At 48.5% G+C, this 26,103-nt stretch overlaps 3 protein-coding genes across 4 annotated transcripts in view; all 3 read left to right on the forward strand.

Moving 5' to 3' along the window:
- Positions 1-5,282, forward strand: part of Pka-r2 (cAMP-dependent protein kinase type II regulatory subunit) — a 131,984-nt gene extending 126,702 nt beyond the window's left edge. For both annotated transcript variants that reach the window (XM_077689289.1, XM_077689288.1), the window contains exon 9: positions 766-5,282. In XM_077689289.1, coding sequence (XP_077545415.1) covers positions 766-965 — 200 coding nt within the window. In that variant the 3' untranslated portion in view covers positions 966-5,282. The remainder of the gene's footprint in view (positions 1-765) is intronic.
- LOC144159809 (cAMP-dependent protein kinase type II regulatory subunit-like) overlaps positions 3,750-26,103 on the forward strand; it is a 56,387-nt gene continuing 34,033 nt past the window's right edge. Inside the window, exons 1-2 of the mRNA XM_077691491.1 lie at positions 3,750-3,813; positions 6,410-6,649. Coding sequence (XP_077547617.1) covers positions 3,750-3,813; positions 6,410-6,649 — 304 coding nt within the window. The remainder of the gene's footprint in view (positions 3,814-6,409; positions 6,650-26,103) is intronic.
- On the forward strand, positions 8,061-20,915 carry LOC144158416 (uncharacterized). Its single transcript, XM_077689290.1, has 2 exons — positions 8,061-8,312; positions 18,235-20,915. Exon 2 carries the CDS (start codon positions 19,580-19,582, stop codon positions 20,132-20,134), a length of 555 nt encoding a protein of 184 aa, XP_077545416.1. The 5' UTR covers positions 8,061-8,312; positions 18,235-19,579; the 3' UTR covers positions 20,135-20,915.

Below are 26,103 nucleotides of genomic sequence, written 5' to 3' on the forward strand. Positions count from 1 at the left end.
TTTATTCCTCATCCACCATTACGAGCCTATTTTTCAGCTAATATCAGAACATTTTTATTTCAAAGTAACAAAAGCTGGATGTGGGCGAGTTGGTAGATTATGCTAAAAAAATTACTCGGCACTAAAACAGGGACGAAGAAGAAACGTAACACACAACACAGTGCCGAACTTCCAACTAGATTCTATTGAAAAGAGACGCTGCTTATATACACAAAACTAAAATACTAAAAGCATTGTGACGTCAAAATGCATTGCATTTCTATAAAGGCCACTTCTTTATCTGTCAGCGATATGGACGGAGTACTAACGCAGTTCTCCCCTGCCTGTCCGATAAAATGAGCTTCAAGAATTTCGCGCTCGGCAGAATGCTCGGGTATTGGAGAGGCATGTTTTTAGGGGATGAAGGTTCTAATAGAATGTGCTAGAAAAAGTGGGGTATTCTCGCACAGTTACAACAGAAGGCAGGAGCTGCGGAAGAGCAGAATCGCAGTATTATGATCAAGTGGTGAGGAAAAGGAACTCGCTGCAGTACAGTCTGGGTTTTTCAGCTGCGTCGTTTTAGAGCATGGTGTGCTAGTGGTGCGGCTGATATCATCGCCCAAGTATCAATTGGCAACTGCAGCTTTGTTTTGAGGGCTGTGGCAGGGACTATTATATCGACTTAGTCACTGACATCATGCTGTGGGGTTTGTCGAATATCTACGTTGTCGTGGCTGACCTCATCATGGTTCTCTTCTCCAACCCGTGGCCCTCTTGTGCGTGCAGAGCTGGCGCTGCTGACCAAGAAGCCGCGGGCGGCGTCGGTGTACGCTGTGGGCACGGTCAAGCTGGCCTTCCTGGACGTGTCGGCCTTCGAGCGGCTGCTGGGACCCTGCAAGGAGATCATGATGCGCAACATCGACCAATACGAGGAGCAGATGGTGCAGGCCTTCGGCTCCAAGGCCAACGTGTCCGACCTCCGATGATGCGGCCCCCATCCCCCAATCCCCGTCACCACCACTAGTCGTCGTCGCCGCCGCCGTTGGTCGTCGGGACTTCTGCGCCGCACACCTCCCTGCTGTGGCCTCAGCAGCCACCACCACAATAACTGCACCGACGACGTGCTGGGGGCCTCAACGGGCGCCCCCAACAGATGCGCAGCGATGCCGTGCGAAGAGCATCATAGCTATCTCTTTATCTCTCTCTCTATCTCTCTTTTGGGCCCACCGTCATGGCCGTTGCATCGCAGGGACAGGCCGGCAGAGGCAGCTCAACTGTTGGTCCAGCCAGCTGGTGAACATTCGTGGCTCGCCAGTGGCAGTAGGCGCTGAGACATGGAGGTCGCAACGAGGAGGCGCTTCGATTACCAGTCACGGAGTCTCCACAGACTGTCCACAATGCAATCCGGCAATCTGTTTTCCCCGTATATTCCTGTGGCAACGAGAGTCCGAAACTGGTACTTGGAAGGCCTAGAAGACAGGATGACTTTGGGCAACCAGGGCACGTGGAAGGGACGAAGTGCTTCCAGCATTCCCTGTCCCTGTGATGGCCGGAGTCTGGCGCAGTAGGGCTCTTTCTTTGGGTGCCTTCCGGTGGTGTAGCATCTGGTTCAAAATTCATGTTGTGGAAGGGCCGTGGTATTCGCACAAGGCCGTCTTCTAGTTTGCAGAAGCGCAGCCCGAAGCTCCTCAGAGTTGTTGTGTCTACGCCGTCAGTATTCCCTCGCTTCGGCTGCCGCACTAATGGAGTCTCCACCGGACGGCACTTAAAGTTACTACTCTCCTTCTGAAAGGTTCACATGTCTTGGGAAGCGGGTGAAAAGGAGTACAAGCCTAGCATGCAGCGCTTCAACCTAGTTCAGGACTTGTGAAGCCCTCTGCTAATGTTGTCTCGTTTGCCGCATTCACCACCTCGGAGGGGGGAATATTCTGTGCCATGATCTTCTTCCATCTACCAGCATGTTAGACCATTGTGGATTAGGCCCGCAGAGTTCCTGGCAGACGTGCTTTGTGAATTTTACATCATTGGTGGGGAAAAGAAGTTCCTTTCTGTTCTCTTCGCGTTTATGGACTGTTTCAACTTAAGCCACAGCTCTGGTTTCGCCTTTCTGTGTGGGCACGACGACGTTTGTAGCTGTGGCCAGCAAGTGTGAGCTGAAAGTGAGAAGGATTGAGATACACGTTGACTTTCAACTGGCTAAAATAGGATTTGCAGGCAAAATTGTGCGCACATAATTCTGCAAGGATTGTTATCCGTGGCTGCGAGCGTATGCAGCAAGCACAACTGGTGCTCTCGGGACTTGCCAGGGAAACTACCGTTAAAGTCAAAAATTTCATTTTTAACAGAAGGTTCAGTACGTGGTAGGATATACAGAAATCGCAGGCCCCACAGTCGCAGACTGTATCGGGATGTTGAGATTCTGGTGGAAGTTATTTTCCTTGGCCGATTGGTCGCAGCTGCGAGCGTGGTTTGTGGCCATCAGATGGACAATCCAAGGCTCCATCAACAATTGTTCTGTCAGTAAGCAATGAACAGATTGAAAAAATGGGGCTTGTTGAGTAGAATCTCGCCACTTGACCACTTTTACCACCTCATTCATGCTACCTACCTGTGTGTTTAGACAATGTTTGAATCGATGGCTTCAACTGTTTCGGCTGCGGATTTGTCACATGATGGCCAGTTGGATGCTGTGTTTGCGTGACCGGTTTTCGGTGAACGTTTCAGCCGATGTGAATGTAGCTGCTGCGTCCGAAGGGACGTCAGTTTGCCTGTACCTGTTAAAACATCTTCTGAGGTCGCTCGTTGCGGGGATTGGACGGTTACCTGAACTTAGTATTCAGGTGCGTCTTAAGCAGGAGGTGTGCTGACTGCTGGTTAATGCTCCCATCATATCCGGTAGAGGCAGTCGCTAAGTCTTGATCAGGATACTTTGAAAAGGCAGTGTAATGCGTATCATGGGGGAGCCAGGACGCAGGGTGTGTCGCCTTTTCTACGCACCACCTTACCGCTGTTTCGAGGTGTTAGAACATGCCTTGCCAACTAGGTCAAACAGGCATCGTCCTAATGTTTGTAAATGTTATGGAAAATTGTGGGCTGTGAAATTGCTCTTGAAGCTAGACACGCGCCTGGTTTTCCTTGTATTGTTTCGGGTGCGTGAAGAAGCCAACATGCTATCTGTAGATAAGCTAAGAAAAGCATGCTCTCTGTCGTCGATAAGATGTTAACGGAGGATTTGCCGTTTAAACCCATGCTGCCATAGCCGTTAGCTATTTTTTGTGTATGTGTTGCACAATTACAATACTTTAATGTCAACACTGTTGATCTTTCTCGCTGTTTTTTTTTTCTCCCCCACTGTTATTAATTGTCTTTCAATCAGTTGTTTCATAGAAGGTACCAGCACTGGTGGTGTGAAAATCAAGGTCCGAGGGTGTCTCATCAAAATACAATGGAAGTAAGGAACGTATGACACTCCGTTGCCATGGGAAATGTTATTGTAAAAGTAGGGCCCCCCCCCCACATTTTTGTTACAGTGTTCTCTCACGAGTATTACCGATGCCTATTTAATCCATGCTTGCCGCAGCTCTCTGCTAGTCGTTACTGAAAATAAAAAGCTCGAGCACTTTGCCATAATTTTGACTTTTGAAACAAGTTGACACAAGTCAGCTTATAGTGGTAAGAAAGAAAAAAAGTCAGGTCATATAGTGTCACGCACGCAATGCATTTTTGCTTAGCCCATGTACATCTGTCAGACTGTACAATCAGCATAGTTGATGGTGGCCTGCCCCCAGACATCCAGGATAGCATTCGACGTGCTCAGCTCCTTGGTTCGTGGAGGTTTTTCACCTTGGAAACACCTTCGAGGTTTTTCACCTTGGAGGTTTTTCACCTTTGAAACAGGTGCAGACTTCCCTATGCTGAAATGGGAATGCAGTGCTACTGCGACATCGAGGGGGGAAGGGGGTCTTTATTCATGGATGCATTGTGTTGTGTGACCTCTCTGCTGACGTCAAGTGGGATCTCTGGGGTGTAAAAGGCCCGAAGGGGGTCTCTACCTCGCAGTCTATTGCCAGGTCTGCCGTACTGCATAGCATAGGCTGCCATTCATAAAACACACTGTGCATTCGTTTTCTTGCCAGTGCCACAGAGGCTTCTTAGCGCCCATTAAAGATACTGTCTTCGCTGCATTCGGGATCCTTGAATTTAGGCGGAGCACCAGTGAGTGAACGCGGGAATGTGCTGGATTCGTCCAAACCTGTGTCGCCGGGCTGGGATCCTGCGTTTGTGCGCTCTCGACGCTGTTTCTGCTGCACGCTCGCTAGCGGGCAGTGGTGGTATTTTATTTATTAGAGCTAGCAGCTCGCACAAGCGGGAAAGGCACCGGGCGAGAAGACGCCTGCGAGCGCCACGCTTTTGGGGGCTGCCTATTTTTTGTTGTCGTTGTTTTTTGTTTTTATGTATTCTATCATTATTTTGTCTTGGCCGGGCATTTCTCGGTGCGTTCTCGATTGTCCCAAGCTGGCGGGGCTTGCCTGCCCTCCTGTAATGACTGCGACTGCAATTTTCGCTTAGAAGCAGCGTCGTTCGTTTCTGAAAAGTGTGAATCAAAAAAGCGAGGTCAATGCACCTTGCCGCCAGGGAGGTGACACCACAGGCCCGGTGTGTCGGTTAGAGATCCTTGTCTCGTGACACGGAGAGTGGACCCACTGTGTGGATTCGCGAAACAGCCGTCTGTGTGTGGGGTGCGTTGTAAACCGTGGGTGGCAGTTGTTTCGCCACGCCTGGGTGTTCGTTGCCGGTGTGTTGACGTATTCTCTTTGTTCTTTCTTTCGTTTCCCTTCCGGTGGCCGTCGTGAAAACAAACACCACACCCGTCGTCGGTGTACGCGTTGTTGTCTGCTCCGTCACCACTGGACTGTTGTGCACACCACACACGTCGTACAAGGGCCCACCTGTTGTATCTGTTTGCCCGTCTCTGGAGGCCGTGCAAGCGTGCGGGGCAGCTACTTGACAGTGGAGAGGCAGGGCCCACAAATTCTTTCCCTACCCTCTTCGCGGTACACTTTAGGCGTCTGCCTCTTGGTGTGAGAATGTCTGTACTCCATGCCCTGCCTAGCCGCGAGGTGTTGCCCGCGCCTGCCTGCCCGGCCTCCGGCCGACCTTCCTCGACCAAGCTCATTCCAAGTGTTCTTTCTTCTCCTGTGTTCCTCGTGTACCACAAACCTGTGTCTCGCGCACGCTCTTGGGAGAAGTGAAGTGAAATAAAAAATGGCTGCCGCGCGCTCTTCCCTGGCAGCGGGACCGGACGCACTGGCTCTTTTTTTTCACTCTCCGGTGGGTGACACCTTTGGGCGATGATGCTGAATGGTTCTTCGATTGACACGTTTTAAACTCGCCACACTTGCTACCTGGAACTAGTTGCAAGTGCTGCAGCAACTCCGGCATTGCGAGTTGCAGTTTGCGTACCCCAGGTGGCGCAGCCGTTCCAGGTTAGTACAAAACACGGTGGAAATTGGCCAAGAGGGCCAAGATTGCTGCGTTTTCCCATAGACTAACAGGATTTTTACTTTTCTAAATAAGTAGGCAAGTGCTTCCTTATCCTTAGAGACCACAAAGTTCGACCTTTGTGCGACGTTTAAGAGCAAATGGAAGTGTGGTTCTCTCAGGAAAAATTATCAACCACGCTCATTTGTCATAACACGCTGTATGTAGTGTGTAAATATGGACCTTTTCTCAGTACTGGTCCTCCTAGAGGCCACCACGGCGAACTAAAAATGGCAGTCAGACACGCCCCCAAAAAGTGTCCCATTTTTGGAGAACTCGTGCAGAAAATATTCTTTTCCGGCAGTCCCTATCGCGCCCACCCATCACCCGTACTCATGGAGGAGAGAATACTCGTGGAGAGGCCCCTAGCATCCTAATGAATTGCAAAAAGTGTGGATGAAGTGACGTCATTTTTAATGAGCCGGTAGACAGTGTTGCCTACTTTACGGCTGCGGCGGCCGAATCTGGCTAAACGTCACAAACAATTTGTCACAGCGCTTAGACTGTGGCTGCCTCTGCAATCTGTGCGCTACAGGTGATTTCGCAGCATTTCTTCTACTGTCGTTTCCTTTGTGGTGTAATGCTTCTTCAAAGGCAACATCTGATGGTTAATATAATTGGCGTCGTCGGTGAGCATAGTTGCCGTTCTTTCGCAACGATATCTCGTCGATTTGGCGCATTGGTTTTCCATCCTTATCGGTCTGCCGGTGAGAAGGTGTGTGCTGGCAGCTTCGGCAAGTTTTGCCGGGTGCGACCGGCAACCTGGCACGCAACAGTGAGGCATCTTGCAAACCACTGTAGCCTATTATCCACGCGAAGTGAAATTTATCCCAGCTGAGACGTAGCGCACAAAGACCGGCATGATGTACAGACCCAAACACTGCTCCAGTCATCTGCTTTTGCTTTGGCGAGCCGCCCGTACCGCGAAGCTGTTATCAAACCGGAAACAGCAGAGGAGAATGGGAAAGAGTGCTGGGCTCAGCGGGCTTATCAACATGGTGGGTGCGGCTTCAACCTCGAACCCTTATTGCAACAACTGCAGTTCACCGGAAACAGTCGAGCATATTTGACTGGAGTGCCCTATATACAGTCAAGCAAGAAACGACCTCGCAATCTCCCTCGTCTCAGCGTAAGTGCTAACCGCAGTATTTGAATACCTCCATGACATTGGTGTCACTGAGATTATGTAAGACCAGAAATGGTCTATAAACTTTTCACGTGTTGCACTGACGGTCCCCAACACGCATGCTACCTCCTTTTTTTCACTTTTATTCCCTTCTTTTTTCTCTCTCTCCCCCTTACTTCCTATTGCAACTTTATTCCCTCCTCTCCACCCTGCAGAGTAGCATGCAGGCATTAACATGCCTGCAGAGCTTTCTGCTTTTCTCTTATAAAGAGCTAGCTTTCTTTCTCTCACTCGGGTTTATGCAGAATTTCGATTTTGGGGGGGTGTCGGTGGGATGTTTGGGGGGGTGTTGTATAAATCCCTAGGCAGGGTGCTTGTGGTTGCGGAATCTTTTTGGGGAGGTGTCAAAGTTCTTCTGGGGGGTTGTTTGGGGGGGTGTGTATAAATCCCTGCTCTCACTAACGTGACGTCAGGGCCTCCCTAACCTCTATGCCTAACCTTTTTTCTTTTCCTTCATGACGCGTACCTTTGTACACGGTCACGGGACTAATCTGCAGTGGTCGAAGTGCCCTTTTGCCTTTACTTTTTTTATTTTCGTTACTCCCTAACTGTGTACTCGCAGCGGGATCTGACCACGCTCGCAACGTGGTCGGCCACTTTCCTCTGTAAGCTTTTTTTGTTTAACTCGCCACGAGTTGTCGAAAAAGAGGGAATGAAAATGTACAACTGGTGCCCCCAAGCTGCAAGCTGAGGGGGGCGCCCAGTTTATTAGAGGAGACAGCCAAGAATGGCGGACTGGCAGCCAGCGCATGCGCAGACCGATATTGAAAAAAGGTCTATTCGCGTAAGCGCCTAGCTAGATCAATGTGGGCAAGCTGTGGAAATTCAGGCAGGATAAAATGCGAAAAAAAGACGGGACGTCCCGTCCGTCCGTTCTGTTTCGCGCATGTATCCTACAGTGTATCATACCCACAGATTGCTTAGCAGTACTGCAATATTACGAACCGAACATCCCCAGATCGCGTTCTGATCGCCCGCTCAAGACGTGTACGGGAAGCAGGTCGAGGACGTGACTTCTTCAGCTGCCCGGCGCTGATCAGTTGCCGTTGCTTTCGTCCCTTCTTTTTTTTTTTTTTTCATGACTGCAGCTGGCCTATGTTGACTATATGGTTTGGCTGACTAGTGTGGTCAAGTTTGGAGGGTTTCACTAGCACAAAGTTGTGCTCGACGCAGTTCAAAAATATTCACTAGCTCTGCGTAGTGGCTACTGGCCAGATCAAGGAAAAAAAATTTGAGCCGGCTTACACAAACAATCGCTTGCGCTTACAGCGCCAATGTGTGGTGGTGGCATTTTTTAGCACTAGTGCTGAATTCTGTTTGCGCGCAGCGCACCGTTTATTTCATGTCTACAAGACACACCTACAAACTTCAACAGCGGCGTTTGCCCGCTTTTTTATCGGGGATAATCTGTTTTTTGACTGTCTCACTCAGCCGATAATGCATGTTGACTGGCGATGGTAAAAGCGTTTCTTGTGCGCGGCGACTCACGGAACGGTTTCCCCGCTATGTAGACACCGTCACACCGCCTGCTCTGATTGGAATGAAAAACGCGTCTCCAAGAGGCCCAGTTGGGCCCCGAGGAGTCCCCGCTGTGAATTGGACACAGGTAAGCGCATTTTCGCATTTGTTTTAGCACTTTTGTGCCACTGGCTGATTGACTGCAGCAGTGCACGACGAGCGGAAGTCTTAGATATAGGCTCCGGAACGATCGCCAGGTGGCGCTGCACTCTCCCCTCCGGGGGAGTACGCCGGGGCGGCCGCCGCTTCGGCACGTGCTTTTTTCGCTGCGCGCGTGCTGCATTTCTCGCGCTAGGAAGAGGGCTGGGTAAAATTTTCTTTCGACTTATGAAAGCATACAGATTACAGTCAAACCCGGCTATAACGAACCCGGATAGAGCGAATTATGCTATATATCGAACAAAAATAATTCAGTTACAGAAATACATTGGGAACATATCCCTTATAACGAAGTTCACATTCGATATATCGAACTCTGGGTGCCTACAATGGCCGCCGAAATGCATGATCTCGAGCGGCGATTGAGATGTGGATTGACCGCGACCACGGAGCAAGAGCCACGACTGAGACATTGCGCCTCGCACGGAGCGACGTGACGCCCAATTCTTTCCGTAACTGTTTCCGATGCGCGGAACTTGCGACGGAGCCCGCCCAGTCAGCGAGTCCGCACCAAGACAGCAGCATCGGTGAACGGTGGGAAGAGCTCGCCAACGTTCCCGATGATGTCGCGAGTGAAATCCGTCCGACGCTTATAATAAAGCGCTTTCGGCAGTCGGTGTGCTCCGCCAATGCTTCTTATATTTTTGAGGACGCGAACTCGAACTGGTGCAAACAATGTTTTGTGTAGAGAATGCTATGCTAGTTGAAGCCGCTAAAAGGAAAGTGAAAACAAAAATCACAGTTTTTTTTGCAACGTTGGCAGTTAAGGCGGAAAGTAGCTTTATTACTTGCAATAAATGGATTATTTTGATATGGTAATGGCTACTGTACTGTGTTCGTTTCTGCATACGCGGATGGTGGAGTTGGGGAGGGGGCTGGGGGCTCCCGAGGATTGCGAACTCGTAACAATAAGCTTGTTATAGGCGGGTTCGGATATATCGAACTATTGGATATATCGAACTAATCGCGGTGCATATTGCAGTTCGCTATAAACGGGTTTCACTGTAGCACGTGTCCAGCATGTTCGGTTTACACGTAGAGTAGCTACTGGGTCCATTTTTGCCGGTGCTTGTCTTGTCGTCTGCTAGAGACGCGTCGTCTGCTACAAGCCCATAAACGGTACCTCGGGCAGGGTCGTTCCGTCCCGGCCAAAATCATTCCGGCGGCCGGAACGCGGCGCCTTCCGGCCGAAAATCGCTCTCCGCCAGAAGTTGTCCAACTTCGAACGGCCTAGGGCCCCGGCGGTTTCACGGGATAAAGAGTGCTCTTGTGGGCGACCCTTGGCTGGTCTAACCACCTCAGTCATCGCGAAACGACTGCGTCTGGTGAACGGCTTTTCAGCGCCCTAAGAAGACGCCCCCCGGCCCGCTCCTCCGTGTCTGACAAGTGCACGCGCAGCTCGCGCTGTCTCTCGCACCGCCCGAGGCATCCAGCCTCCTACTCACGAATGCGAACAAAGCGACCGCCGGCTGCGCGAGCCACTTGAGCCAGCACGTACAAAGAGTGGCGGGAACAGTCCTCACTAGCCCAAAACGAAAAGATGAAACTGAAAGTGAAGCAAACCCCCCATATTGTTGCATGGTCAGCTGCCACGACAGTAAAGAAGAGGATCCATTCGTTAAATTCTGCATATTCCCCGCGAAAGCGCACCAAAAGGATAGACGGTAAGCATGGATCACTGCGGCTCGAAAGGTGAAATAAGTTCACACATTTTTGTTTGTATCTGTGTGCTTTCAGTTTACATTACCCGGCTTTGAAAATGCGAACTAGTGTTCTAACGAGTCCTCCCCTCTACACTTTATTTAATGCATGCTGCCAATGATTGTTTTCCGCTATAATAAATGAACTTTGGAGTTGTTTAGCTGGTGCCGTTCGATATCGTCCATATATAACACAATAGGTTGACATTTTGCATGGGTGAAAAAAAAATAGTTTCTAGCGATTTACCTGGCTGTAGTAGCTCTGGTCCGTCTTGTCATTGTGACTTGTGTTCTGGACGGGATTGCTGCGTTGTTCGTTTTTTTCCCACATTTACAAATACTGGTAATTAAAACAGTTATACACCAAATTCTGCGTATTAATAGTAATTAAAAGTTATACGCCACAAGCTGTTCTGTTGTTTCCGTGAACTGTCACGCTAACCCATACTTGTACTCCAAGCGGGTGACAAACATTGCGAACAAAAATTTCTTTAAGGGCAAGTAAAATGGAAATGCGGGGCTGTTAGCGCACCCCTTAATTAGCGTGTGCCTTTCTAATGCGTTTTTATAAGATGCAGCTGATTGTTTCAGGAGTAAGAAACAACCTATTAACCATAATCAATCACGTTTATCTTACATTTATTGCAAGCCTCAGTGTTTCTGCAGTCCAGAAAGACCGGATGTCCGAAGCGCGAGCACGCGAAGGGAGTAACAAACAAGAGAAAACTATGCTGTGACAAGCTGAACAGCTGTCGCCTTGCAGAAGAAAAGAGCAACCGACGACCGCCGAACAACGCGTTTCCCCCCTTAAAATCGTCGGGGCAGTCTGCCGGTCGAGCGGCGGGAAGCAGGCGGCGCGTCTGTAGCAGACGACAAGACAAACGTCGACAAAAATGAACTCAGTAACTACTCTACGTTTAAACCGAACTTGCTGGACACGTGCTGACGCGTATGGTTTCATAAGTCAAAAAAAAAAAAAAAAAAAAAAACCCGCCCGCATCTTTCCACAGGGGGAACTTGAGTAAATGCGTCGCAGAGTGGTGGGGGTATCGCGTGAATGTTGCGTAATTGGGTATGGTTTGGGAATGCTTAATTGTTATTTCATCTTTATTATTTTTATTTATTGAATGGAGGAGAAGCGAAGGCAAGGAGTGTAAAGTTAAAGTCTGTCTTTATTGCTTAATGCCGTCGTTGTATTGGACGGAGAGGATGGCTGCTTTGTGGTCACTAAAGTGCACTGTCAAGGGGTCTTTGAGGAGCGGTCGTGCGATTGCGTAACTGGTGAAGACGTTGCTCCCATCGCATCTACTCGAGTCAAGCAAAGCGTCAAGTCAAGCGAAAGCCAAGCAAAGGCGCCCTTGACTGAATTCCGAACGCGCGCTCCGCCGCTTATACACACACCGCCCGCGTTCGAGGGAGAGGAGTACGGGGGAGAGACGCGCATGCGCACACTTCCGTACACAAGCGCGCCAACTTTCCAAGCACCCACCACGCCGTTATCACGTGTACGCGCCCTGCCGCCGAGCGCGACGCAGCGCACGGGTAGCTACGACGCATGCGCGCACAGACGCGCTCCCCCCCGCACCGCCGCAGCTGTTGTTGAGAGCGACGGAGCGCTCGGGGTACACGCGCTCCTCCCGCACCGCCGCACCTGCTGTTGAGAGCGAGGAGGGTATGGGGGAGAGACGCGCACCTGCGCCTCGACGCGACGCGCATGCGCAGTGAGCGTGTGGACGGCGCCGACGCCGAAGCGCGACATCGTGCGACTAAGAAATGCTCCGCATTTAAAAATTTTGCCCAGCCCTCTTCCTAGCGCGAAAAATGCAGCACGCGCGCAGCGGAAAAAGCACGTGCCAAAGCGGCGCCCGCCGCCGCGTACTCCCCCGGAGGGGAGAAGGCAGCGCTTCCCTCGCCGGGCAAACTTTAGCTTCGCCTCTCTATAACACGCACGCGCAGCGCTCCGGCCGTTGCGTGTTTCGTCTGCTGCAAAGTTTTGCCATTGCTCTGTTATATGCCTGTACAGAATGGTTCCGCGCAGTTCGTGGGCAGTGCAGGACTGCTCTCGCAATAGAAATTGCATGGGCTAAAATACAGAGCTGTCCAAAGCAGTTCCGAGCAGTTCAAGATGAAATATCACTTCAAATGCGTGCAGACGATCAGAGAGAGAGAGAGATCAAACTATTTCAGAGGGAGGAGGTACTGTACGTGCATTTCTCCGGACTCTCCGATCGCGTGCATGCATTTGTAGCGTGCGCCTAAAACCCGTAAGTGCAGCATGCGCCTGTTTCCGCCAGGTTGACAGTTAAAACAGAGTAGAACATGAGCGCATGACAGTTCTTTTAATGGAGAAAGCATTTTCTTAGTAATTTGAACGTCGTTGTAATTGAACGTTCTTAAAAAAATATTTTGGAGAAACAGCTGACTTGATTGGGAACGTAACTTAGCACGAGGATCTTATTTTGTAGTCAATATTTTCTGTAGCAATACAGACAACCTCGTTGGTTTATTTTTTTTTAATTTTAGAAAAAGAGCAGTTTTTTTATACGTGCAGCCCAACTTTGCTTGTCTTTTTGGAGAAAAGTCCGGTCAGCTTTTCTTCCAAACAGGCGAAAACTGGCTTTTATCCAATTGCTAAAAATCAAGCGCACCGATGACATGTACGTTATTTTAAAACAAAATACACCGTAAATCGAAAAAAAAATGCAATATTTCAATGCAAGGAAGCACGTGAGCTATTTGTAAATGGAAATCGTTTGAAGGCGCGCATTTATTTTCCAACACCCTGTTATTGTTTCATATGTTGACGAACCCCCGGGGCTGAAGGCTTCCAGCATGCCGTAGTGCATGGGTGAGGATTAGTGAGCGCGGAAGTTGGACGCAGGGGTGCTTCTGTAAGCTTCTCTTCCTCTTTGTAAAGAGCCGGCGCGGCCGCGGAAATTCAGCCGCCGTGGAGCGCCAATCAGCGTCAGCCACTAGAGTGCAGTATTATAGAAGGGCGCATTAGATGGTGGAAGTTGAAATGATTTTGATTGACAGAATTAAACAGCTGACAGATCCACAAGAACGGGTCGATGCCCTTTCTTCCTTCTACTAGTTCTTCTACCCTAAAATCCTGCTTCGAAATTAGAACTGCCGACCCATCTCCGCTGCGAGATATCTATCCCTACCACAAAGCCGTTCCCCCGAGCTTATATATCCACGAGCTGTGTGAGTCACGAGCAAGGAATAGATAGAGATGCCACATACAAGTGTGTTTATCCGATTGTAACTTTTCATAGGTTGTCAAAGTTGAGCTCGTACCGTCTCTCTCAAACTTCATCTTAATGGGGCCAATGGAGCGATGCTATATATATGCATTGCTCCATTGGCCCCTTACTCAGTCTAAAGCTAATTTCTGCATTTACGCCTTTCGCCTCACCTTCTCACAAAGTCATGACCAGAAAGTACCTGCGTCCCCGCGAGCTGCGCATCCAGCAGGCTGGCGCGTGGCGTTAGGCCTAACGTTAACGCGTTCGCCACACTCGCCCAGGGAGAGTGTGTGACGTAGAAGGTGAATAAATAAATAAATAAATAAATAAATAAATAAATAAATAAATAGAAGCTGCTAGCTTCTCAAACTCGGAATGAACCTTCCCTCCCAGCGATATGCCTATCTAGTCGAGAGTTATACCGACAAACATGAAGTCAACATTTTGGTGGAGCTTCCGTAAATTGGCTGGGAACCGGCAGCGCGTTGGACAGTTTTAACTTGTGCTTCATGGTTTGTGGGCTGGTAGGGACTCAGCAGCGGAAAAAAAATGACGTCATTGAAAGCACCCGTGGCCCCGTTGCGCGGTGTTTCGTACGGCGGCGTTTATCTCCGTTCATTTTCTCGGTTACGATGTTTTCCCATCAAGGGCAGTCCATTTCCTTCATCGGAAGAGTTGCGGCTCGAGCCTCGCCCAATTGATTGCGTGCTGGTGGCGAGATACCGCACCCGCTGTGCCGTATAGTGGTCCGGGCTTATCTTTGTGCCATCCTTGCATTTCAACACTCATCATAGTGAGTCGCTATGAGCGATACGTTTTTATCTCTTGTCTGTACTTTGCCCGTATACTTCGAACGCACCTTTCTCGTCTCGTAGGGCGCCTCACTTCGACCAAACAAGTACCAGGGGTTCCTCTGAAATTTTAAAGACCTGAAAGAAGCGATCCTTTGTAGGTCAGACTTTGACGGCAACTCTCTTTACAATTGGTTTACGACCGAGATGCTGACTCGGTTACTTATGCGATGTCTTATTCCGGGGTTAGTGTGCGAACACCACAACGGCAATATACAGGAAAGCATGTTTACACATTTTTTTTTTTTTCTGAAATTGTAGGCTACCTTAGCCTTAGACAGAATGGAGAATATGCAGTTCAGCCACCTTCTTGTCTTTTTAATGACCTGTGTGCTCGCGGTCAAATTATAGTCTCACCCGCCGCGGTGGCTCAGTGGCGAAGGCGCCCTGCTGAGCACGAGGTCGCGGGTTCGATTCTCGGCCGCGGCGGCCACTTTTCTGATAGAGGCGAAAAGCAAGAAAGCCCGTGTGTACGAGATTTCGGCGCGCGTGAAAGATCCACAGGAGGTCAAAATTAATCCGGAGTCCTCCACTACGGCACGCCTCATCGCCTGCGTTGCGTCGGCTCGTTAAACCCTTCAATCAATCATCAAATGATAGTCTCAAAGCACGTCGTAGTTATTTACTGATGCAATGCAGGGCTGCTGACTTGAACACGACTACACATAAAAATTGGTCGCTAGTACATCGATTCATCCAAATGTTGATCATATGTGCGTGTGTCAGTAGGCCTATCTCCCAAAGAGGTATTCCTCTTGCATTTTTCGTGCGTGCGACCGCATCTGGCTATCAGGTCCACGATCTAGAATTGCGCAGTTTGCAGCTTCGACATTTGTTGCAGACGAATGCTGCTTCTCGTGCTTTGAAATGGACAAGTAAATCAGGAATTGAAGCATCACAGCAAGCCGGCCAAGTTGGAAACGATTCATGATTGGACTTGCGCAAAACAAACGGGGACGAGGAAGGAACGCTCGTCCTTGTCGTTCCTTCCTCGTCCCCGTTTGTTTTGCGCAAGTCCAATCATAAATCAGGAAGTTCGTTTCTTTCACGCTGTTTTTTAAATGCATAGCATTTTAGTAACTCACAATGTCACGCGGCGTTCGGCCTAGTCCGCAGCCAGGCCACTACACTATAAAAGAAACAACAGTTTCCGGCGCCCGGATTCGAACCCATGACGCCGCGGGCGGAACGGCAAGTGCCGGGCGCACTACCGATTGAGCCACGCAACCAACACGGATTTCGATGCACCGATAGCGCCTTATATCCTTCACTCATTTATGGTTTGTTTCGAAAGCGCCATAAGTTGTCACGCGCCTCCGCAAGATGGCGACACAGGTTCCGCGATCGAGACTATGATCGAGAGACCCGCCATAAGTTGTCACGCGCCTCCGCAAGATGGCGACACAGGTCCCGCGATCGAGACTATGATCGAGAGACCAGCAGCGCTGGTCGCGTCTCGTGCTGCCGGGACGCCCCGCTGTAGCCCACCGCAAATTTGATGACGTGCAGCGTGTAACAAGAAAACCAACAACCAATACGTAATCCATACGACTTGCCGGCGCACCCCCTCGGAAATGCTGTGCATTTGATCGTGCCCCTCGCGAGGGGGATGCTTTTTTAGTGAATACTGCCATTGAATATGTTGACAATTTTACGTCACTTGGCGTAGTGTTTACTGCCACGATGTCGTGGAACGCCCACGTAAGCAAAATCTGTGTCGCACTTTCGAGGTTTAATGGGATAATTTGGCGCAACAAAGGGCTTTTACCTGCAAAAACCAAATGGATCTCTATTATGCCTTTTTTTATTCCCATGTCAGTTACTGTTTCTTAGTATGGGGGAACACCAAGGTAACAAATATACAAAAACTTGTAAGTCTGCAGAAGAAACTACTTCGTGCGGTTGCAAACGTGTCGTATGATTCCCCAACTTTTTCTTTGTACCAGCAGTATAACATTGTGAAAATTGACCGCATGTTCGACTACAAATTTGCTGTCTTCTATAAGAAAGCAGTCAGCCGAAATGACCCCTTCTTTTTTGTTGTTGTTTGAGCGGTATTTCAGCTTCTCTTTTTGGCATGTGGACCTGAATCGAAAGTTCAACTTTTTTGCAAGTAGCGTTTTTCTTGCGCTACAGCTTACAAATTTCGCAAACTCTCGTGCAGCAGAGTTCCTCAGAGCGTACCAATTATTAAACTCAACTTGTGAATGGGACGATTGGGCGTTTGCGTTTCGGGCGGGAAGTGTACGAATTTAAAAGATCTAACAGCTGCAGAAGAAAAATTCTTGCAGGCTTTTTCAAGCATCAAGGAACTTCTTAACTTCTTCGAAGTGAAAGACAGGCCGTTTGGATCATTTTAACAACGTCAGGCGATCTGGTTAGTGTGAAATTAGGTAACAGGCGGTACATCGTTTTAAAGATTGCACTTGGGGCTCAACACACAGCCAGGCTTGAAAGAAGAAAGCGTACATTGGTCGTGAAGGCTGACTAATGGTTAATGTGCAATAATTAAGGTTGCAACTTGCCGGCATGCCGCGCGGATGCAAGAAATCCTATGAAGGCGGTTTCGTTGTGCCATCACTAAGATTGTTAATTGTCTTTTGGGATATATGGCTAAGAGTTATCACACATGCACGATTACCTTTCCAACAGCGACTGCACTATTAAAACGCGGATATCAAGTGATATGGGCATTCGTTTCGTGGTGAGTTGGCTCACCAAGCACAATGGCAGTATAGTGTGTCCGGGCGTTCCAACTTAACTGGCGAAGAGAAAATAACAAGTGTACGTGATCGAATCGCGAATGCTTATAGCATTAGGCAGTGAGCCACGTAGTTGGGAGTGCTCAATTTATATTAGAGTTAAAGCTCCGCGGCTGTACTACCCTGCATCCTTCAAAGTCATTCGCCGCGTCGCAAGTGATCTCCAGCCGCCGGAGCGCACGCTGCGCCTTTGTTATAGCAGAGTCCGTCAATGAAAAGCATTGACGGACTCTGGTTATAGCTTTGCTCTCTCGGAGCCTGGTTGCTGTGGTACCACCCGGATAGGCGATGGGTAACGGCTGCTTCGCCGGCGCTTGGTCTTAGTCCCACCATCGATGGCGCGCCGGCTGGGTTGTCTGTACGGGACCTTCAGAACAAGTGAAATGATGAATCCAGTCATGCAGTAGATATTGCTAGACGACAGGCTGTGGAATCTTCGGAAAAAGCAAACTTTCACGGAACTCGGCGTGCATAGTTTTTGCTTTCGCTAGTGATAACTACATTTCGAAGTGATAAACAAACCATTTTGATTATGCTTCGCTTTTGATCGCACTTTTAAGCTTTGAAGTTCGAAGTTTGAGTTTATTTCACTCACGATAGAATATATTTTCTTGCATTCCCGCAGAAGAACTCGCAGGAGCTTGTATGCGGACGGGGAAGCCCAGTGGTCACACAAACATCAATCACCCAATCAGCTTAAAACAATAGACAGAAAGGAACTGACAGCGCAATTCAATAACAAAACTGTGGACGGACTATGCGCATAAAAATAAGAGCAGTGAAGCGCTCACATAATGAAGTAAAATCACATACATAACTAAGCATGAGGGAGAAGTAGATAACCGTAATGCCATGTCCTGCTGCCAGCGTTCTTATGAGGTATTCTTGTGCAAAAACGCCCGTGTGTACGAGATTTCGGTGCACGTTAAAGATCCCCAGGTGGTCAAAATTAATCCGGAGCCCTCCACTACGGCGCGCCTCATCGCCTGCGTTGCGTCGGCGCGTTAAACCCTACAATCATCACCAGGTATTCTTGTGAACTCTTTGTAATGAAATAATTATCACTTTCCACGCACATTCAGACGCGTCAGATCGATGAAGTCCAAGAAATCGTTGCTTTGGCCCACGTTTTCTGTACAGCGTAATTTTGTTGAGCAAGCAGCTCCCTGTGAAATCTTCCGATTCAGCTCAATGCGTTATCGTCGTGCATTGGTGGCTTTAGTGCAGTTTCGATAAGCTTTATCTGTTGCCTTCTCAAAATCAATTATTTCTTTTTTTTTGTACTTGCAGACAGACCTGTGCGCACGTGCCGATTTCTGCAAGTGTAGGCCCGAAGGGCGTCTTCAAGAAGCAACATGAATTTGGAACAGAATATTGAGAGAACACTGCTGTTCGTTCGTGAGGCGTGCCTCGTCGTTCTTGCGAAGCGAAACCACCTGAAAAACTGACTGGAAACACTGGAAGCTGTTGGAAGTTGTTGTGTTAGGGCGTTCCCGCCTTTGCGAAAGATCATCCGACGTACCAGGGTTGGGACAGTGTACGCGACACGTTCGCTTGTCAACGCATCTGGGCAGATACACGTGGACTGCGGGGCATACAAGATTGTTTTATCTCAAGTATGTCCGAAGCAACTGGCAATGACACCGGGCTTCAAGAAGCCGTCGTGAGCGAATTTTTGAGCGAAGGGTTTCAAGGACTTCGCTGCTCGATTGCTGCCGACGACAAAAGGGATACCTCGTCAGCTCCGAGTGGCGACATCGCTACAGGGCCCTTAGAACTCGAGTATGGAGACAAGCTCTCGCCCGAGGAAGCCCGCGCTCTCCGACATATTCTGGTAAAGAACGCACCGGTGAAGAAGCTTACTATTTGAGACGTTTCTCTGAGTGTCTTTAGGACTGTTTTTGAAGATTTAGAGGAACCTGAGTCGCTCGAAAAGCTGGTTGTTTGGCACATCGACTTTGAGGGTCAGGATTTCTGCCTGGGGCTTTCGGGAGTTTTTAGAAACCTACGTGTCTTGGATCTTAGGGGAGGCAGCCAACCTTCTCACAACACCTCCGACGATGCTGGTGGCTTGGCGAGCTGCATAGCTGACCTGCTGCGGGATAACACGGCCCTCCAAGAGTTAAGCCTGTGGTGTGATGAACTTGGTGACGCAGGGTGTCGGTGCTTGCAGAAGCCCTCACAACGAATGACACCTTGAAAAAGCTTCACGTCGTAGACGAGACCCTGACTTCCAAGACAGTGGTCGCCTTCGCGGAAACCCTAGTGGTAAATTCCGCGCTAGAGAAAGTGGATATCTTCGAAGCTGACATGAGTGAGGGAGACGTGTCCTTTTTGTTCGATGAGGACAAGTACGCGAACACCTTCAAGCGGCTTTATATCTTGTGGAGGCAAAAGTTTCTACCGCAGCTCACGAGGCTCCTCCGGGAAGACAGGCATTGCTCGGATGTGTCCGTGGACGTGACAGAATCGGTGAACGCGGACGTTCTGCAGGACTTCCTCGACACCGTGGCAGAAAGCAAGACGGTGCGCATATTTCCACTTCCATCCGAGTGGTAAGACGTTCGATGCGCTGGACGACGGTCTGGTGTCCGTCCTGAACCGCACCTCGACCATAACGAACATCCAGAACCTCATGCACGTGGAAGAAGATGGCAAGGCTCTTGTCAAGGTCCTCGACGCCCTCAAGGATAACAACACGGTGACAGACTTCATCATGAGTGTGGACATACTGAATCCCGAAATCTGCAGGTCTTTGTCTGAGGTGCTGGCCACGAACAAAACTTTATCTAGTGTGAGCATCTGCGAGTATTACGGAATTCTCCCCGAACAGCTGCGTGTTATCCTTGAGGGGCTCAGGTGTAACTACACGGTTACGCACCTTATGGTGGCGTGTGATCCTGATGACGTTGAGGGAGTAGCGGAGATGGAAGAGCTGCTGGAGAGGAACCGTGGCCTGCTTAACAAGGCAGCCCAGTTCGTGAAGGGAGGTGGTGACGTCACTGACGTGGAAGGAGCAGATTCGTTGAAGTTCGCTCATCTGCGCGTCTGGTCGAGAAGCTGCAAGAGGATACCGGAAAGGGAAAAGAAGCAGTACTGGAGGATATTGCCTCGACAGTCGCTCGACAGTCGCTCAGTGAAGAGGAACCTGCAACTGCACTGGGTGCTACAGCGAAAATTCCTGTCATAGCAAGGGTAATAAAATCCTAGAATTGTCCATGTCCAGCTTTCCCGCTCATGACCAGTAGTGCGGGCTTTTGCCACCACGTGCGGCATGCGGTTCGGTTTTTGAAATTCCCGGCTTCAGCGTCGACACAGCCGACTGTTCCGTGGCAACGCTGACAGCCGGGCACTTATCTGCCGACTGTGAATAAGGCAGCGCACGACTGGCAAACAATAGCCGTTACACTGCGTTTTTAATAGCGAGGTGTGAGTAGAGATGAATCGTTGGCTGCACAGAACATTGCTTTGGCGGTGAACTTCTTGCATGTCTTTTTTCGGAGTTGAAGAAACATGGCGCATAGGGCTAGGGTCGCATAGAAAATGCACTGAAACGTTAAGGAGGCCCCTCGTGCAGTGTGACTGGTGACATTGATCACTTCATTATGGACTGCTCCAAAACCAACCCTGAGCGGACGAACTTTTTTCGTGATCTCCAGAAGTTAGGAGTGCCCCATGCTACATCGGAGGACATTATTTTTCCTATGGACCACTGGATTGTGCGAAGAGAGGTGTCTCATCTCCTACTCGAATTCTTGCAGTCCACAGGACTAAATGAGGTGTGGTGACATTGTGTGTCTGTTATTTTAGGACTAAGTGAGGTGTGATGACTTTGAGAGTTTTGATATGGTATTGGGGACGATTAGGCGGATCAATTGCCGGCAGCTATGCAAGGCTAAGTCCGCATTATTCAACAATACTTACTTACTTACTACCCAGCTTACCTGATTTTGGATTGGACCTAGTTGAATTGGGTTGAACCCTCTTGCTCTCGAAGGGCCAAGCATGATGCGAGGCCCTTTGAGAGCAAGAGGGTTTTTTGCTGTCGAACTTGTGGGAGCTCGCCGGCAGAATTCCAGGGCGCCGGTTGGGCCCCGGCAAGCACTTTCTAAGCCCACTGCGTGTCATCTCAGTTCTCTTGTATATGGGCTGTATACATAAAGTGTACGTAATTTGGACATCAGAATTTGCCACGTACGTCCCTCACGGCGACACTCGACACGGCGGCGCGTTCCTGGCGGAGAAAAAAGTCCTGAAATTTACTGTGATGTATACACGATGCCGAATAATGACGCCTATGGGTATTGTGCATTCGTTACAAGGCCACTAGTCATAGCCCAACTCGTCGTAGATAAACTGGTCGGGAATGCGAAATTTTCATAGGGCATTTCGCACGAGGAATATTCCTGTTAAAAGAATATCTGGCACACGGAAAACTCATTAAGAGCTTGTTTTGGAACGTTAAAGCATTGTTTGCGCCTGGTATCGCCTTTATAAAAAAAGGTATAGGCAAGTGCACAAAGTTTTTGACATAGGAAGTTAAGTGAATATACCGTCACACCTTGTTATTTATATTGGAATGATAATTGGATTCAAATTTTTATTTTAGTACCCACAGAAAAATTTAAAGAAGAATGGTACGTATGACGCAGTGAACAAGTTTAGCGTCAATTTAACAATGCTGTTTATTGCTCTCGCTTAATACATCAGCTGAGAAGCGGATGTTCCGGGCAATATTGCGAAGCCTGTTGACTGGGGCTCCGCTGTGGGCCACAAGGGTTGTTGTTGTTGGTTGTTGTTGACGTGATTTGATCGTAGTCTATTATTTCTGGCACTCTTCAGCCACGGCTTTGTTTACAATGTGCGGACCAACAAAATCTAAGCACTAAAAAATTAAGGAAGCCCACACTAACGCGTAAGACTTGAAGGTAGGAAAGCTGTACGGAACCTTAACGACCATCACGATTGCTTAAGTCCACAATTGCAGCGATTTGCTTCTTCGCTGCAGCAGCGACCTTTTCTACATCTTTGTTGGTATAAGTGTCAGCTTCCTTCATTTTTTTGGAAGTGTTGCCATGATTACGTGGAGCGCTGGAGTTCTTTTTTGGCAACCCTGGCCAATGCATGGATTGGCAAAAGTGCGCCGGGGATGCTAGGCGGTCGCCGGTAGGCACGCACTCATGAGTGCTCGGTACTTTCTTGGTTTTTTTTTTAATAGCCGGGCGGTGGCCGCGAGGCACGCGCTCACATTCGCTCGGTATTTTTTTTATCTCAGGGTTTTTCCGGACGCCAGAATTCATGGATTGCGAAACAGCTTCTCTGTAGAAAAGGCACTGTGGACATACTTTATGTACGCAAATTTCCATGGTGAACTTCCTCTGGTATCACCCCCGCTCCCAGACACACATGCAGGATGCAGATGCTTTCTTCCCCTCCTCCCCCTCCTCCAAACAGAGCACTTCTTTATTTTTATTTATCAATAATGTAAGCCTTGTCAGGTTCTTACACGAAGTGGGCGCTCGCTGCGCTCTACAAGCGTCAGTAGAAAAATGAGTACACTACGCGTAAGTACAACGATGGGTGCACTGCACATCGGTACTTACTGAACGCTAAAAAAAAAAAAAACATTACAAATTGACCACATCATTGCTAAAGTACGCAAAAAATAAAAAGAAGACATGCGCTCTCTCAACTGTTCGGTTTAGTTACTACAGAGCTGTAGGAAAAACGATTTAGAATAAAATTGTACAGCCTCTTCAAACACACATAGCGTGGTGAGACACTTCCAAGCGCAACAGAACATCTGGTAAAAGGAGGCGATAAAGTGCAAAATCAAAATCATGTGCGAAAGAACAGGTGACAACGTGCTTGCCTTGTAATCCTGGCTAGATTAGGCACACAAACAGGATGAAAGAATGTACACATTTTCCAAACACTTTTACTGTTCCAGGGACGAAGTCAACCACAGTTCTGCCTTCTTGACAAAGCTGTCAACGATTCGGCGCTGATAACCTCGGGTGGTAATAAGTTCCAGTCTTCGATAGACTGCAGAAAGAAAGAATACTTGAATGTATTTGCACTCGTGTTAAATGACCTTATATGTTTTCATTATTGGTTCTTGTAGAATGCTGATGTGGAGGTTGGATTTAATCACTTTTCTATATAATTATAGCTCCCTGACAGTAAAGGCACGTGAACTTCATAGCTGCAACACAACGAATTGACGGCAAAGTTGGAATGGGTGCTTGACAACGCAGCGAAGTTACACTGTCGTGTCTACAACATTTAGAGTAAATAAAACGGTGTACCTTATTCTCAATTTTTTCTAATTTCTGTACAAGATATTGGTGATGTGTGTTCCAAACTATACTGCCATACTCGAGGATGGGTCTTGTTTTATATGCTGTTACTTTGACGTGAGGCGGTGCTGCCGACAATTTTCTATGGAGGAATTGCACAGTTGTCTAAATGCTTTGCTGCACGTGTTTTCTATATGATCATCCTATTTCAATGTATGCGTGAATGTTAGGCCTAATTATTTTCTAGAATTTGTTCGTGACGCTTCGGAGCCAATCAATGTATAGTTAAATTCTGGAGGTGACCTTTTCCGACTTATGCTAGTACAGTTTGTTTTACACATATAGTGTTAATTTTTAAGTTCCAGGTGTCACCCCAACGAGATATAGGACATAGCGAAGACTTTAGTCTTAATTGGCCCAAGGTATCACCTACGATTGAAGGACCAATACAATCTTCAGCAAACAGACGAATCCTAACTCCATCTTCAATGCATTCAGCAACGTCATTAACATGCGCAAGAAAAAGTAACGGGCCCAAGACGGAACCCTGCGGGACACCTAAAAAAAACCTCCAGACGGTCAGACTCCGCTTTGTTGATGGCTACGTACTGACTGTAGTTTGATAAATTAGTTGTTACCAACGATAATATTCCAGACATTATGCCAATTTACTTACGTTTTCCAGTTAGCTTCCGATGCGGGACGGAGTAAAAGGCTCAGAGAGGTCAATAAATATTGTATCAAATTGGAGATTGGAATTTATTGCTGAAGCAAAGTCATGAGTTATTTGAAGCAGCTGAGTCACCGTCGAAAAACCTTTGCGAAAGCCGCGTTTTTTTTTTGGTAAAATCGATTGCTTTCTTCTAAGTAATTTATTATCGCGTTTTTGAGAATGTTTGCCATCAATTTGCAGCAACAACTTGTTAGTGAGATTGGCCTGTACATTTCTGTCTGCAGTTTCTTGCCGCCTTTATAGAAGGGAATGATTTTTGCGCAAAGTCAATCTCTGCGCAGGGTGGCCGTTATGAGGGATGTCGTAAAGATTGCATACAAGCCGTCCGCTATCAGCCGTGCTCATTAAGCGTCCGCGGAAACACGTCATCGCTGCCACCCGGAAGCTATGACTGAGGCAGCGAGATGCGAGGGCTCGCCTGAATCTGGAAATTGTCACGTTGCCGAAGACGACGCAGTTGTCTTCAAGAAAAACAAGTTTATTGGAGCGAACTTGTGCTCCCCTAACAACTCAAATAATACACAGACGGCGAAGCAGCAGTCAGCAAAGTGACGTGCGCAAGCGAGCGTCTGCTCTGCAGGCTTTTATCTTTCGGCGCAAGTGTTTCTGGTACCGTCGATTCACATCCAGAACATTGTAGATCACAGAAGATTATTCTGGGCTAGTGACGTGAGGGCGAAACAGTCTGCTTATCTGAATGTGATATCCCGTGCGGCATAAAAGTAAAGAATGGAAGACGCGCTTCGTTTAAAACGCAGGTAACACAGACGGGCGTGACCCGGCAGTAAAAACAAACAATAAATAAACAAACCCATACCTGGTTCGCGGCAATATGACGCAGCGGCAACTGAAGAGCGGAAAGGAGGTCAATGATAGATAGTACGGCGGAGACGAAAGAAACGATACGCATTTTCAGCTGATGCCACGCCTGTGCAGTGAAGTGCGTTCTACGCCTTGTCGGTGGTAGTATTATGCAGTCGCCAGCCGTGCCCACATTTTACGCATGACCTGTCCACCGGAAGAAAAAAATATAAAGTTTTCACACGACAAAACACCTGTGCTATGAGGCGTGCAACAACAGAGGGCCCCGGGTTAATATTGACAAACTGGGAATCTTTTGACCTCCGCTGAAATCTCAACGCCCTGGCTTTTCCGTTTTCTACTTGCACCAGAAAAACCGCCGCAGCGGCCGGGAATCGAACCCACGTCCTTGGGTTCAGTAGCGCGATGCTCTACCCACTGAGCCACCGCGGCATGTAATCCAATATAACGCATCTGACGCCGGCACCAGCCTTGGGGCATCAAAGTAAAACAGGGGCAAAAGGCCCAAAATCAAGGAAAGCATATATTACAAGCAGATACGAACTAAAATAAAAACCAGCGCGGGTCGTCAAAATGAAGTTGTTCGTGCCTTGAATGTGTTTTTAACCTCTGCAGGAACAGCGTCAAAGTATTACGCGGCTTATAATTTTTTACCATGAATCCATGAACACCAACCCGGGACGACATTTTATATACAACTATTAACTCACGAATATTGTCGTGAAAGGTTGATTTGTATAGCCGGGTCTGTGACACTTTATTGAGGAAATGGAGTAGCCGGGCGCACATTCCCTTCCAATCTCTCCAATCAATAGACCAGCTAAAACACCAAACACAAAAGGGTAATTGACCAGGGCCTGTTTTCACAATAATTTCTGAAAACTCCTCCCAGAGGGAGTTCGTTCTTTAATTACTCTCGGTTGGCACTACATTCGCAACGAAGGCGCCTGTCGTAGGTTTCCTGTCGGAAACAAATTGGGACTCAGGAGTGACGTGGTGTCACCTCTATCCATGACTGCGTCGATCGGTTGACCTGAGCGCACGCACACCGTTGAGGTGGTTGATGATGATGCTGATTATGGTTCACGGAACCGGGAACGTGTAGGCGTGTCAGTAAAGATACGTTGCCACGAACAATACTAGCGCCTCCTGGCGTTGTGGTAGCAGGCCAAGGAGGGGACGCAAAAAGAGAAATTTTCATTGCATGTCTGCTTCAAGTTCATTTCGAGCGAGTCCTGATTGGCTGAAGGCACACTCGGATGTGACGCAGCCAAAGACGGCGGGCCGTCCGTTTCTGTCTGCGTC

The sequence above is a fragment of the Haemaphysalis longicornis genome, unplaced genomic scaffold, assembly GCF_048455015.1.
Source record: "Haemaphysalis longicornis isolate Haplotype H1 unplaced genomic scaffold, Haemaphysalis longicornis Haplotype H1 scaffold_10, whole genome shotgun sequence".
NCBI classification, from domain to species: domain Eukaryota; kingdom Metazoa; phylum Arthropoda; class Arachnida; order Ixodida; family Ixodidae; genus Haemaphysalis; species Haemaphysalis longicornis.